This window comes from Choloepus didactylus, chromosome 3, assembly GCF_015220235.1.
Source record: "Choloepus didactylus isolate mChoDid1 chromosome 3, mChoDid1.pri, whole genome shotgun sequence".
NCBI classification, from domain to species: Eukaryota; Metazoa; Chordata; class Mammalia; order Pilosa; family Megalonychidae; genus Choloepus; species Choloepus didactylus.
In genome coordinates this window covers 93,424,581-93,441,209 of record NC_051309.1, presented here as the reverse complement: position 1 = coordinate 93,441,209, position 16,629 = coordinate 93,424,581, and the positions used below count along the sequence as shown (strand labels likewise).

Below are 16,629 nucleotides of genomic sequence, written 5' to 3'. Positions count from 1 at the left end.
TGATAGGAGGGCTGAACTCTGAAGGAGGCACAAGCCAATGCAGAGCCAATCTGCAAAGACTATGAAAGGTGCTTTTTGCATTGGTTGGTTTGGTTTTGTTAGCTCCTGGCACTCAAGCAAATCTCTGTCATTTCACTAGCTGGATGCAAACTCAAGAAACAAACACTTCAGGGACTAAATCCAAGAAGTAATGTTTAAAAATATTAAAATGTACAGTGGGAAACAAAAGATTACAAGACAAACAAACAGGATATGATGGCCCACCCAAAGGAAGAGGATAAAAATCCAGACTGTGGACATACTGAACGTAGATTTTTTAAAAAAACACTCTTTGTTGCCCAAGGAGATGCAACAAAACACAAAGAAGTAAAGGATATCAGTAAAACAATGATTGCACAATAGGAGAACCAAAATAAAGAGACACAAATTTTAAAAAGGAACCAAACAGAACTACTGGAGTTGAAGACCACAATAACTGAAATGAAAAATTCCCTTGAGTTTCAGTAGCAGATTGGAACTGGGAGAAGAATGAGTCAGTGAACTCTAAGACAAGACAATTGAAATGAGTCAGGCTGAGCAAAAAGAAAAAAGAAATAGAAAAAGTGAAAAGAGCTAAGACACCTGTAGGATACAATGAAGCATACCAACATACTTATTATGGAAGTCTCAGAAGGAGATGAAAGAGAGAAAAGGGCAGAAGGAATATTCAAAGAAATAATGGCAGAAAACATCCCCAAATTAGCAAAGGATGTGAATATGAAAATCCAAGAATCCCAATGAAACCAAACAGGATAAACTTGAAGAGAAATATGCCAAGATACACAGCAGCCAAACTGTCAAACACAAAGGATGAGGAAAGAGTTCTGAAAGCAGAAGAGACAAGCAATGTGTTATGTACAAGGGAGTCCCAATTGGAGTAAATGCTGATTTCTCATCAGAAACCATGCAAGCAAGAAGGCAGTGGGATGAAATATTTCAAATGCTGAGAGAAAACAATTGCCAACCTATAATGAATGAAGATGGACCCCTATCTCACATCATATACAAAAATGAACTCAAAACGGATCAAAGACCCAAACCAGACTAAAGAACTAGAAAAAAACATAGGGAAGCATCTTCAGGACCTTGAGCTAGGCAATAGCTTCTCAGACTTTACACCAAAGCACAAGCAACCAAAGAAAAAAAGAGATAAATGGGACCTCATCAAAATTAAAACCTTTTGTGCATCAAAGGATTTTACCATGGAAGTAAAACAACACTGTATGCAATAGGAGAACATATTTGGAAACTACATATCTAATAACTGTTTCATATCCAGAATATATAAAGAAATCCTACCACTCAACAAGAAGACAAACAACCCAATTAAAAAACAGGAAAAGACTTGAATAGACATTTCTCCAAAGAAGATATACAAATGTTCAAAAAGCACATGAAAAGATGTTCAACATTATTACCCATTAGGGAAATGAAATCAAAACACCAACGCAGGGTGTTCATTATAGGATGGCCTATGGGAATCCTGTACTTTACTTAAGATTGTTCTGTAAACCTACAACTTCTCTAATAAATGGAAAATTACAAGCATTGAAGAGGATGTAGAAAAATAAGGACACTTGTTCATTGTTGGTGGGAATGTAAAATGGTGCAGGCTTTGTGGAAGACAGCTTGGCAATTCCTCAGAAAGTTAAGTATAGAATTGCCATATGACCTGGCCAATACCACTACTAGGTATATATCCAAAAGAACTGAAAGCAGGGACTTGAACAGTATTTGCACACTGATGTTTATAGCAGCATTATTCACCATTGCCAAAAGATGGAAGCAACCCAAGTGTCCATTAACTGCTGAATGAATAAACAACATATGGTACATACATACAGTGGAATAATATTCAGCTGTAAAAAGGAATGAAGTTCTGATACATGCGTCAAACTGGAACCCAGAAAACATCTCTCTGAATGAAATGAGCAAGAAACAAAAGGACAAATATTTTATGTTCTCACTGATATGAAATAGAATAAGCAAATTCAGAGTCGGAAACTAGAACATAGGTAACCAGGGGCCAGAGTAAGGTAGGGAATGAAGAGTTAATGCTGAAATTGTACACAGTTTCTATTTGGGGCAATGGAACAGTTTCGGTAATGGACAGTGGTGATGGCAGCACAACACTGTGAATGTAATTAACAGCACTAAATTATATATTTGAATGTGGTTAAAGGAGGGGAAATTTTAGGTTGTATATGGGTTACTAGAACAAAAATTAAAACAAAACAAAACCATAGGACTGTATAACACAGTGACCCCTAATGTAAACCATGGACTATAGTCAATAGCACAATGTAAAGATGTTCTTTCATGAGTTGTAACAAATTCCACATGAATGCAAGGTATTAACAATAGGGGGAGGGGTATATGAGAACTTGTATATTATGCATATTTCTGTAAACCTATAACTTCTCTAATAAAAACAAAAATGCTAATTTTAACTCTTAGCTATTAGTATCAATGTTTATGATACATATTAAAAATGAGATTATATTATATTTTCAAATAATCTAATTCTTCTAAATTATATTTTCAAGAGATTTAGAAAGATTTAGTATTGTTTGGAAAAGTAAAAAAAAGAAAGTAATACAGGTAAGTGTATTCAAGGTCATTTGAGAATGACCTAAAAATAATTAGTACATTTCTTCCTAGAAAGATAAATTCTGAGATAATTTTTAGGTATAAATCTGTATAATTTTATGGTTGATGCTACAAAGAGCTCAAGAATGTTAACATACTTCCAAAAGACAGAATGTATTTATTAAACGACATCTAGGAAAAATAAAGTTTTAATCTACTGGTTTTAGAAAATCATCAGAATATTATAAAACACAATAGTTCATTATTTTTAAGTCCTCCCTCCTCTCTCAACCTCCCTCTGCCCCACCTCTGTCTCCAGGCAACCATGGTTCTGCTTTTGGGCATTGTAGATTAATTTCCAGATTCTTCAATTTTGTTTAATAGGTGTCATACAGTGTGGACTCCTTTTTTGTCTGGCTTCTTTCACTCAGCATAATTACTATTATATTTTTTTTAGTATAATTATTTTCAGGTTATTTTAGTTATGCTGTTGCATTTATCAACAGTTCAGTTCTTTCGGTTGCTGAGTAGTAGTCGATTGTGAGTATATACTATAATTAGTTTATTCACCTGTTTTTGGACATTTGGGCTGTTTCTAGCTTTTGGCTATTATAAAGAAGGCTGCTAGGAATATTCCTGTACAAGTTTCTAGATGGATATATGCTTTGTTTTCTTGTGAGTAAATAAATACCTAGGGATAGAATGGCTGGATCATATGGTAGGAGTATGTTTAAATTTTTAAGAAGTCATTAAACTATTTTCCAAATTACATTCCCATTACTGTTTAGAACTTCCTATTATTGATCCTATATGATTTGTAAAACTCATAAAGAAATTAATTCTATAGAATCAAAGCCAGAGAACCCCATAAAGGCAGATCACTAGGCAGTTTACACTAGGAACACGGAACAGCTTCTCTCTTCTAACTTGAAAATTACAATAGGAGTCATTCCAAAGGTCACTAGAAAAATGCTCACTGGATTGTTCTATGCAATAATCTGACATTATGTGAATTGGAGCTATTAGACAGCAGTAAGGAGGACCACTAAGGCATTCAAGATAAGAACAGAGGAGAGTAACAACATTCTTTAGCTCTTAGAGGACAATCCAACAACAACTGTACTAGTAAGGTTTCTTTCAGCTACTGTTGGTATTTATACACACTGCCTGATAACCTACATGTTTAGCTATGTATGAAGTGCTGAATTTACATTTCAAAAGCATTAAGCCCAACCACATTCCCCTGTGGGCAACATTTTTGTTATTACATTAAGGCAAGCAATAAAAGCCACATTTACTGAGCCTGATTATGTGAATGAGAGCAAGGAGTCAGATGTCCTAGGTTTAAATTCTGGCTCTATTATTTATTAACTCTGTAAGCTTGGACAATTCATTAAACTTTTCCATGCCTCAGTTTCTCCAACTATAAAATGAGAATAAGAGCAATACTATTGTCACAGAGTTGTTTTGAGGATTAAAGCACTTAGAAGAATGCTTGTTCAGAATAAGCATTAGATTACGGTTAACTGCTGAAGCTGTAACTGCTAATACTATTATTCCTATTATTATGCTAGAATGTAAGGCAGATACATTGTTCTGCTCATTGCTGTATCCTTAATGCTCAGAACAGTGCTTGGCACCAAGAAGAAGTTCAATAAATGCCTGAATAAATTATTATGTGACAAGCATTGTGATGAGCATTTCACATGTATTACTGTATCTGAGTCTCATTATAACCCAACAAGGTAGATACTAATAATACCTTTATTTTATTGATAAGAAATAGAGACTTAGACATGGATCCAATAACTTTCTAAGGTCACACAGAACTTACAAATTCAGATCTACCTAGGATTAAATCCCATTTTCTACTATGCTCCTCTATTTCCTATTATACACTGAATTTTAGAGAAGCCTTTATTTAAATAAGATTTTTTCATTTAGAGAGATCCTGTAAAACATTCTAGAAGGGCAATAAAAACATTTTAGGAGAACCTAAGATGGTGGCTAGGTGAGACAGGGCAAAAAAACACCTCCGTGAAAAATACTAGATAAAAGCCAGAAAGTGACCCAGAACACCAGTTCCAGCAATGCACCAGCCGGACAAGGTCTGCTAAATCTACAGGGACCGGGCATTTGGTAAAACTGGGAGTCTGTGTTCTGAAGCGAGCGAGTGAGCCGGCTGAAAGTTCGGCGGCCGCTCTGCGATGTGGGGAAACAGTGGGTTGGCGTTTGGAGATGGACTATTTCTTTTTTAAAAAAAACAAAAACCCAGGAGCGGCTGTGGATATGGTGGTGGGAACCATGCAGGAGCGGGCCTAGCAAACGCCTCAATATCTGGTGTGGAAGATAGCCCTTCCTGTACCCAGTGCTAATTTTCTCGGAGCCAGGAGGGCAGAAGGGAGCCAAAAGGAGAAAGAAACTGTGCCCCTTGCAGCCATCTTCCTGGCAGGCGGGGGACAGTCCTGCCCAGGGCCAGAGCCACAGCCCAGAGCCACGCCAAGGGTCCCAGTGTGACAGGGAGTGTTTCCCGCAACACACGCACACGCCACAATATTGGCCGTGGACAGTGGCCTTTAGTGCACCCACAGCTAATTGTCCCGGAGCTGGAGAGGCAGAGCTGTGTGAAAGGTGGAAATTAACACGCCCCACTCAGCCAGCTTTACAGCAAGCTGGGAACGCCCCTGCATGGCCCGGAGGCCCAGGGCTTCCCTGGAGGGCTGGCGTGCACTTGTGACATGGCACAGCCTTCCCTCAGCAGAGGTCCTAGAAGAGCATGGCTGGGAAGGGGGACCCGCTCAGCAATCCCAGGGACCCTACGCCAGTACCAAGGACTTGTGGGTCAGCAGCAGAGACAATCTGTGGCGAGACTGAAATGAAGGTTTGGACTCTTACAGCAGCCTTAAATCTCCAGGATTTAAGGTTTAATTATTAAAGCTGCCCTGCCTCCCTAACTGCTCAGACACATGCACCACATTCAGGGTGGACAGCACCAACAACACACCCAAACTTGGTGCACCAACTGAACCCCACAAGAATCAGACCCCACACACCACAAAGACAAAGTTGGTGAGAACTGACTTGAGGGGAATAGGTGACTTGCGGATGCCATCTGCTGGTGAGTTAGAGAAAGTGTATGCCATCAAGCTGTAGATCTGAACAAATTAGAGATTGGTGTCTTTCGTATCCTGAAAGTACCCTATCAAGTAAAGCAAATGCCAAGAGGCCAAAAACAACAGAAAAATTTAAAGCACATGAAGAAACCAGAAGATATGGATAACCCAAACCCAAACACCCAAATCAAAAGATCAGAGAAGACACAGTACTTGGAGTAATTAATCAAAGAACTAAAGACAAACAATGAGAGCATGGCACAGGATATAAAGGACATGAAGAAGACCCTAGAAGAGCATAAAGAAGAAATTGCAAGAGTAAATAAAAAAACAGATGATTTTATGAAAATAAAAGAAATTGTTGACCAAATTAAAAAGATTCTGGATACTCATAGTACAAGACTAGAGGAAGCTGAACGACAACTCAGCATCCTCAAGGATCACAGAACGGAAAATGAAAGAACAAAAGAAAGAATGGGGAAAAAAACAAAAAAAAAATCGAAATGGATCTCAGGGATATGATAGATAAAATAAAACGTCCAAATATAAGACTCATTGGTGTCCCAGAAGGGGAAGAGAAGGGTAAAGGTCTAGAAAGAGTATTCAAAGAAACTGTTGCGGAAAACTTCCCAAACCTTCTACACAACATAAATACACAAAGCATAAATGCCCAGCAAACTCCAAATAGAATAAATCCAAATAAACCCACTCCAAGACATATTCTGATCAGACTCTCAAATACTGAAGGGAAGGAGTAAGTTCTGAAAGCAGCAAGAGAAATGCAATTCACCACATACAAAGGAAACAACATAAGACTAAGTAGTGACTACTCAACAGCCACCATAGAGGCAAAGCAGCAGTGGCATGACATATTTAAAATTCTGAGAGAGAAAAATTTCTAACCAAGAATACTTTATCCAGCAAAACTCTCCTTCAAATTTGAGGGAGAGCTTAAATTTTTCACAGAGAAACAAATGCTGAGATTTTGTTAATCAAAGACCTGCCCTACTTCAGATACTAAAGGGAGCCCTACTGATAGAGAAACAAAGAACGGAGGAAGAGATATAGAGAAATTTGACAGACATATATAGAACATTACATCCCAAATCACCAAGACACACATTGTTCTCTAGTGATCACGGATCTTTCTCCAGAATAGACCATATGCTGGGACATAAAACAAACCTCAATAAATTTAAAAAAATTGAATTTATTCCAAGCACATTCTCTGACCACAGTGGAATACAAATATAAGTCAGAGACTTAGAAAATTCACAAACACCTGGAGGGTAAAAATGAGGGGGAGATGAAAACATTCCCGGACAATCAAAAGCTGAGAGACTTCATCACCAGTAGATGAGTCCTATAAGAAATGCTAAAGGGAATTGTGCAGGCTGAAAGGAAGGGACACTAAACAATTGACTGAAACCACATGAAGAAATAAAGATTTCCTATAAAGATACATGGTAAATACAAATACCAATACTACTGTATTTTTGATTTGTAACTCCACTATTTACTTCCTACAGGATCTAAAATACATAAAAACTGTAATGATAAATCAGTGGGTTTGGACTCAATGTAAAATATGTAATTTTTGACAAGAACTACATAAAGGTGGGGGAATGGAGGAGTACAGGAACACAGTTTATGTGTCCTACTGAAGTTAAGTTAGTATCAAAGAAAAACAAGATTGTTATAGATTTAAGATGTTAAATTTAAGCCCCATGGTAAGCACAAAGAAAGTATCAGAGAATGTGACCATAGAGATGAAAGTAGAGTATGGGTTGCAAGAAGGGGGGAAAGGGCAATGGCGAGTTAAGAAATGAGTGTAGGGTTTCTATTTGGGGTGAAGGGAAATTTCTAGTAATGGATGGTGGGAAGGTGATGGCATTGCAACATTCTGAATGTGATTAATCCCACTAATGGAATGCTAGGGAGCGGTTAGAATGGGAAGATTTAGGCTGTATATATGTTTCCACAATTGGGGAAAAAAAAAAAAGACAGTCTAAATAGATAATGACAATTAAATGCCAAGGATGATCCTGGATGGGATCTGAGGATGGAGGAGAGGAGGCTCAAAGGGACACAGTTGGGACATAAGAAAAAAAAGGAAATATAGAATGTAAGCTTTGTTATCAATGTTGAATTTCTTGAACTTTTTAGCTGCGCTTAATGGGAATGCATAAAATAATGTTCTTGTTCATGGGAAATGTATATGTGAATTATATTGCTTGTTCATGGATGCGTGCAGCTTGCTCTCATATGGTCAGAAGACAGAGCAATAGATGATGGATGATAGATAGGGAGGGAGGGAAAGAAAGAAATGGTGGTGTGACAGGATGTTAAAGTTGGTGGATTGGGGTATCGGGGGAGGAGGGTCGGGGTATGCTGGAGTTCTGTGTATGGGGTTTGTATTGTTTTTGCAACTGTTCCTGTAAGTTTGAATTTATTTCAAAATAAAATTAAAAAACAACAACAACAACAACAACAACAACAAAACTTTTTAATGACAATATTCAAACTTGGCATTGGGAAAAGAATATTTACCCCTATATAACCACTCTTGTCATAAAAAAGACATACTCTTACCATTGGCCTTGGTTGACTTTGGACTTGAAATGGTAGCCCTCTTTGCACTGGAGACTACTGGATGGCCATCTCTAAGTTGTTAAAAAAGAAAAGGCAAAGAATTATTATTTAAGATATTTGTTGTAAATCTCCTTAGAATTATATGTTAACTATTTAGCCTCAGGAGTTATATTTTTTATGGGCTTCAGGGGATCTAGATATTCCCTGATATTACAGACAAAGTTTTATGATACTTTTCATCTGTGTATTTAGTAGAAGGAAATATTCACGACTCAGAAAAAATTAAGAATTACTTCTTTACATAATCTTTCTTTGGGTTTCAGTTCAATACATTAACAAATTTTCTCTCCCATTTAAAACACTGGTACTATTCATGACCTATTCTTAAGTTCATTTGCACTCAAGCGATGGTTCAAAGATAACTTAGAGGTCACAGATGAGTATACAGTCTCACTGCTGTTGATAAGAGGGAAAAGGAAGGTTGCCTAGGGGTACAGTGTTGGGAGAGGCAATTTACCACAGGCCCTGGGCATCCCTCTGTTTTCTTTATGGGTACGCCACTAATGCAAAGCCCTTTCTCAAGACTGTTTACAGCAAACAACCTTGAGGGATCAACTAATTGCACAGACAAAAAAGCAGGCTTTCTTACAGGCTGTTAAGAACCAGCAGACTCCCAGGCTCAGTGTTCCTCTCCTATAATGCAATCCACAGAGTGTGTGCAGGCATCCACTGGGCCCACATGTGTCACTTTCATGAGACTTAGGGGACATGGGGAACAGACACAAACATCAGGTTCATGCTGCTTGCTGTGCCACTGGTAATAAAGTCCTTTGTCTCTAACATAGAAGTTTCATGTCTTCTGCCAGCATTCATGAAACAATTAACAGGCTAGCTTATTAGCTTGCAAATAGGGCAAAATCTCATACCCTCTGTAGTTCTTGGCATGCCAATCATTACTGCAAGTATAACCCTTTCCATTATTGCTACCCTGCAGAGCTTAAAGAGGGCAGATACATACAACCATGGAGAGAGAGTTGGAAGAAGAATGAAGGGGACAGCAATAGCAGCTACCATGGCTATATCTTCAGGGACCACAGCTAAGATAAATGGAGAAAGACACAAGAAACTCATTTCAGGGCTAGGGTGAAAGGTGCTCTACTGATTTTGAGGCAAAACCTACAGCTAGACCTATAGCTAACAGACATGTTCATTTCACTAAAATATTCTCCAAGTTGTTTGAAGACTTTCTTCCCCTACTAATTATTTAGGCTAATTGGGGGAACATAATTACATGTCAATCCTATTTTTAGAAACATGAAGGAATCAGGTCAGGGATTACATTCAAGGGAAAAAAGTACACTCTAACCTGAGGTTCAGAAGAAACACATAAATTTATCGTAAAGTGATTTAATTAACAAATTCCCATATCTTGAAAGACACACTATGTAAAACTCACCATATATCACAGATACAAATGTGAATTTTCCCTTCATATAGCATAAGTCTGTCATCTAGAAAGCATGAATTCATGGATAATTTCTCTGTTTCATTATATGCATTTTTTGAGTTGAAATCGTTACATAGTAAAGTGGGTGTAGTTCTATCCCTCATTGGTAACAAATAAGAGGGTGGGGTAGGATTGACTTCATCCCAGCTTAGGGAACAGATATGCCTGGGCTTGGCTAATTAATATATTCTTATTTCTTTGTGTTACTATAGGGACTAGCAGTAATCTAGCCCAAAACCAATCAACAGACAGTGCTCGCTTTACCATGGTGATTGGTGGGATTTTTGTTTTAAGATTGTTCTTGACAGTATGGTTTCCAGGTGTGGGGTATGGAACTGAGGCACTCATTTGACTATCATAAAGCAAGCCATCTGGAGGAGGGAGATGATACACAGAAAAAGAGGGGAAGAACTGAAAAGAGCAAAGAAATGGAGCCAGAGCCCTCACCAAATTTCTCCTGGGGCCCATCCTATTGCTGGACTTTCTCAGCCATATAAATCAATGAATTGCCTTTCTTGTTTAAACCAATTTGGGTTGTATTTTCTGTTATTTGCAACTAAATACATTTCAAATGATAAATGTAGTAATCACCCTATTAACTGCAAATGTATACCCAAATATTTATCTACTTAGTGTGCTCTCAGAAGCACACTATCAGTAAGTTTGTTCTAACTTTACTAATCCCTGATACTTTAGTCTATGAATTACTAATTCAGGAATACCTTTTAAGAGAACAGAAGTATAACAAACTAGCTGAAATACCTGAGCACGTGTATGTGCACATGCGCGTGCACACACACACACACACACACACACAAATAACTGCAGTACCTTGTTGCTTTCAGTACCACTGAAGGAAGTGACATGTCTAAAGCTCTTTTAGCTTCTTCCAAGGTCATTCCTTGTGTGCTGACTCCGTTCACATAATGGATGATGTCTAATAGTTGGAGATTACCCTCAATAGCTGCAACTGACCTTGGATTGATATCACTAATATATATAACTTGATGAAGGCTTTTGTGACCTCCAGATAAGGAAAAACCTGCAGGGAACAGAAAACATTTGTTTCCTCACTCACAACAGTGCTTATTCTTAATCTAGCCAAGAAAATCATTCTGCACAAAGCTTGAATTTGCTTTACCCAATTCCTCTTTATTGCATGTTAATGTAATATCTGGCAGCAAATGAAGCAATACTGGCATCCTTGGTATTTCTAGGACTCGTCCAAGCACTAATCTGACTGTCTTTGGTGCAGCTCGGAGCAGGTTCACTGCATCTGTATGAGTCATGTTTGTAACATCTGTATCATTAACCTACAAAAATGAGAAAGGGCCAAAGTAAGATTACAATTTTTGGAACAGAGAAGCTAAATTGCCAAGAAAAGAGACTGATCTCCATAACTCTTTATATAATATATATTAACCAGTCAGAAATTCACAATAAAGAGTGGCCTCTAATTTATTGGTAACTCCTTACTGTGGAAACCACAAGCACAGTGATCAAATAATCATGTGTGAATTAAGATATAAAATACACAGCAAATATATCATTATTTTGTTATTATAAGAAATTTATCCTCTTACTAATTAAAAAATTCTTTGTCCCTGAAACCTGCAACAGCTTTTTTATACCTTAAATCAGAGAAAAGGGACTTTTGAATCAAAAAAAGAACTTTAAACATTTCCCCTACTATTAATATAGAAAAGTCTTTACTTTTAAGAAGTGGAGAAGGCAAACATAAGCCAAACAGAAATGGGGTGTTATATTAGTCAAATTTCCCTTTTCTTCCCTCTCCAGCCCTGGCTTACTCTTTGGCCACATTTGCACAAATCCCCCATTCCTCTTAAAGTTCTCACCTTTATGAGCCGGTCCCCAGGTTTTAGCCGCCCATCACTTTTTGCTGGATCCTGAATGACGTCATGAACATAACAACCAACACTCTGATTGCCTTTGGTTACTGTAAAACCCAGGCTTCCTTTTTCTGATTTAACTAGGGTAATGAGGAGTTCTACTTCCTAAGGGAAGAAAACAGGGATTCCTTCAGTTTTCTATTTTGACATATTGACAAACAGGAAGATCAATACTGACTATTAATTCCTGTGATTAAAAGAGAAGGAAACTGAAGCTTAAAAGGTTAATTACTTTGCCCAAGTGAAGAAGCCAAGTCTGTCCAATTCTCATAGAATGTCCCCCCAGGTAGGTGCGCCATAAACTAAGGGCTGAAGGCTGTTTTAGAAATCCCAGTCATAGTGGCGCCTCGACCCCAAAAAGCAGATTAAGACAAGATCAGATAGGCCCATAAGATGAACGACCACAAGCCAGCCAAAAGGCCTGCTTCCTCCACATAGATAATACAGCTGCACATCAACGAAGATTAGTGTGTTAGAAACCTAGTAACCAATCAGCTCAGAAGTTGATAATTCCTCACCCACTTAAAGCACAGGACACCCTTCCCTCCCCACGTGTTTTTTTTCTCTTTAAAAAATGCCGCTCTCAAAAAGAGAGCTGGAGCCATTTTCTTTCTTTTTGCTGGCTCCCACCTGCTTTCTTCCTCTAATAAATCTTAAACTTTATACTTAAACTTTGACTTGCTGCGTTGTGTGGATTCTCCAATGACTCCGACCTGACATCTGGTGCTAAAACCCAGGATAGAGGTTCAACTAAAACTTGAGTCTCCGGCCCCTTAAGGGGCAATGGGACAGCCTCTTGGTCAACCCCGTTCGGAGGACCAACTGAGGTTTGAGTTTCCCGGCCCCTTGGGGCAAAGGGGCAGCCTTCCAGTCAACTCTGTTCCCGAACTACATAGTCGTTCAGGTTTCCATGCATTCAATGGGTTGAATCCATCAACTCAGACCACATTGACGCGACGCTGGCATACCCTCACGGCTCTCAAATATCTACAACTAATTCGGCCCTACGTAAGCGATGTCCTTCTGCCCAGATCCTCCCCTCGAGAGTTTTGTTCGGTGTCCTGTGGACATTCCGGCCTGCCCCAGTGTCATAGGTCCGCTCTAATGCGGTGCCCCGGCTTCATAAGCCTAGCAAAATCTAAGCACTCAGTCAAAATTCTCTAACACTCCAGGAGCGTTTTTCCCCATTGCAGCAGTCAAAGTAACTTAGGGGACGCCTTGAGCAAAAGACTGCACACAATTTCCTGACCCCCAACGACAAACCGGGGACACCTGCTTTGTTGTTGTGACAGGTCGTGTCAGTCTCACTTGAGCAATGTTTTGTGCGGCCTCTGTAAGCCTCCAAAGGAGGCTCTCACGGGCGATCTCCATAAGCCTCCCATGAGCATACCCTCAATTGGTGTCAGCCTCATTCAGGGAGACCGCAAGCCTCTAAAAGAGCAAGGGGACAGTAAGTCTCTCACGGGCGATCTCCGTAAGCCTCCAGCAAGCAAAGTTCCCTAACAAGAAACAAGCCTCTTAAACTTCTTAAATAATCATGGGTAATATCCAGTCACTTTTTAAGTGACTCCAAAACTGCATTTCCTCCTAAATCTACTCCACTCAGATGTTTACTCTGCAATTTCAATAAACTTCAATTAAAAGGGGAAGTAGAACCAACACAATTTAGCCACAACATCATTTAGAGCAACAAAAAGTTAGCCAGAAAATGGCACTTTCACTTGGCAAATTCTCACTGAACTTAATAATTTTATTCGGCACAACGGCAAGTGGTCTGGAGCTCCTATTCTCAAACTTTCTAAACTGTTCAGTCCCAGCTATCTTTGTGCCACTCTGTCGCCTCCCACCAAATCACCCTCCTTCATAAAAAACCTTCCAAATCTTCCGTTCCCCCTCTACAGAAATTGCAAAAACCTAACCCTGAGAAGCCTTAAAACAGCTTCTGCTCCTTTAACCCTGCAAACCATCCCCCTCCTAACTATACTCCCCTTCACCATTCTTCTCCAACCCATTCTGCCACCCGTCATCCTCAGCCCCTTCCCTTCCCAAACTTACCCCCATCCCTAACAAGCTTTAGCCTCTAATTTACAAACACTAAATTTACATCTCAGTAAGCTGCTTCAATATGTAGATGACCTCCTACTGTTCAGCCCTTCTGAAGCCTTATTGCAAAAACACTCTCCTTAACTACCTCCAACAGAAAGGATATGAAGTTTCCAAAGATAAAAAACAATTTTCTAAGCCACAAGTCACTTACTTAGAAGTTTCCCTCTCCCCTAACAAAAAGAAAACTTATTTCTCTATTTCATGAGAGATCAAGTGAGCCTAACTATTTAAAACCATGTTTTCAAATGGTAACAATCAGCAACCATGAAGGGACACCTGCTGCCTTTACTGCAGCCCTGATCCATGTCTCATTGGCTGCGGGGCTTCCCTGGACCCCTCAGCTCTGTGCCTACCAGCTGCCCAGAAATTTTTCCTCAAGTACCGGGACTGGGAAGTCCAGGTGGAAGCACCTGCCGCAGATGAACACCAGATGCATCTGAGTTAAGGTAACTTTGTAATCGAACTTTCCCCATGCTGGGTAAGTGTGTAATCTTTTGTTTGTTGTGTTCACTTTGCTTTCTTTTGTTTCAATTAGCCTATTGTGTAGTAAGGCTGATTAAATTGATCCAAGGGTTGTGCATGCAAACTCAGTGAGTTTGAGCCCCACTATCCGTAACCCCAGATTTGTAGCTCTCCTTTTAAATTTTGTGCCGTTTGCACAGTTTGCATTTGTGTGACATTTAAACAGCTCCTACTCGTATGTTCTGTCTTTGTGATTTCTGTTGCTATTGCTCAGCCATGGGAAACTCTCAAAGTGTGCCAGCTACATCTCTGTTAAAAACTATTCTTAATAATTGGTCTAAATTTGGAAAGTGTCATTAAAAAATTGTTAGTACATTATTGCAAATCTGTGTAGCCACAATATAAATTAAATAAAAGGGCAAATGACCAAAAAATGGGACAGTAACCTTCAAGTAATTATCCAATTAAAAATATATTACAAGAACAAAAATTATGAAATTTAATAAAAATAACAGATGAGCTATAGCTGCAGTCAGCTGGCCTTCATGTGTGGTATGGCTAGCTATAGCAAACAATCTCAAGGACAAAAAAATCTGTAAGTTAAAGGAAAAGTTACAGTTAAAAAAAAATATGCGGACTTCCACCTCTGCTTTAATATCAAGCCTCCCAAAGCAATTAAATAAAAGAAATAATAACGTAAACGTGCTAGCCTGTCAGTTTTTAAAATTAAGAAGTCAAAAAAGGACCTGGTCAAAAGGGTCCTTGCAAAAACCTGAAATTGCTGGAAGGACATCAAAAGTAACTAATACAATTTAAAAATCAGCAAAAGTGCAAACTGTCAAACCAGTGCCATAAAATAATATCTCTACTGAGGAATCTGATAATAAAAACTTTGACTCCCTCTCTCTATAGAGATCAAACAGCTAAGGAGCCTTGTTGTTCTCATATGCCAACTAATGATTTGTGTTCCTATGGTAAAGAACCAGTTATTCCTTCTAATATAAAAGCATATTTAACAGAGTTTCACCCTAAAACACTAAAATACAGTTTCCAAATAATAAAAAGTAAAAACTCTTGGTATAATAACTAGACAAATGATTCATACCCTTCCTTCAAGCCCTATATTAGAAGTTTATACTTCAAGACAAGCTAAACAGTTAAAAGCCATAAATATTTTCAAAAAAGCCAAAAGATTATTACTGTTTCAAAATGCATTCACTAAAATGTTTTAAGTATTTAGCATTATTCTAATAAGTTTAATTTTAATGGTAATAGCATGTTGTATAAAAGGTATAAAGAATGTTTTTTCTAATTAAAAGGAAAAAGAAAATAGCTTTGTCCTAAATAACTGATTGTTTAAGAATGTAGAATGAAGCTTGGATGGATACAGAAAGTTGCAAAAGGTTTAATGTGCCTTTATTTAAAAAAAAAAAAGTTTCCTTAAATTATTAAGGTGTTATTTCTTAGTAAAAGGTTGTAGAAATGTTTTTCTGAGTAATCAGTGTAGGAAGCAAAAAGTCTGTTTTATCAAAATAACTTCTTGCACTTCATGTTAACTTTATTATGTCCTTGATTGTTTATTTAAATTCTTGTATAAAGCACTCTTTACTTTTAAATTATTGTCTGTCCCAATACTCTTATTTGAATGGGAGGTTACTTAATGAAACCCAAACTGGCTGAACCATGACCTGAACAGGCTAAGGCCTCTTCTAATAGAAACCATAGGTTTAAAGTGTAACAAACAAGCCCATAACAGTAGCACAAAGTCCCTTTAACAGCCTTGTTTAGCAAGTAAATAAAACTATGTTTACTCATTTTATATTAAATAAAACTTTGTAAATATATAAAAATATTATTTGTTTTCTAAGCTATCCATGCCTCAAATAAATGTATCCATCAATTACTTGGTAATCACTGTAGTAAACCTGGAGTATATAAAGAAAACTTAATATCTTCACTTCAGCTTGTCATCAAACCTCAAATATTTAACAGTATTATGCTAGCATGCTACCTTAAAATAATAATAATAATAATAAGAGAATACTTTTCCAAGTAACTAATTAAATTAGAAAAACTTCTTGCAATCACAAAGCAAAAGCTTTAGCCCATATCCTCCTAATACGTCCCAAACCTACCAAGGAAGCTGCCTTATAGCACATAAAAAAGGTGGGCATAAAAAGCAGCCGTAAAATGGCAAATAGCAAAAACATTAAAAATCCCTCTCAAATACTCTAATTTAATAATTGTTATACAGATTATAAAGCTTATTCGTGACTGCACCCTTGTTCAGTAATATAGTAATCAACATATT

General features: G+C 38.0%; 1 protein-coding gene across 1 annotated transcript in view; it reads right to left on the bottom strand.

Annotated features, from left to right (window-relative positions):
* The window catches only part of PTPN13 (protein tyrosine phosphatase non-receptor type 13), a 239,306-nt gene that overhangs the window by 18,479 nt on the left and 204,198 nt on the right, over positions 1-16,629 (bottom strand). Inside the window, 4 exon segments of the mRNA XM_037830204.1 lie at positions 8,334-8,404; positions 10,672-10,882; positions 10,982-11,153; positions 11,697-11,855. Coding sequence (XP_037686132.1) covers positions 8,334-8,404; positions 10,672-10,882; positions 10,982-11,153; positions 11,697-11,855 — 613 coding nt within the window.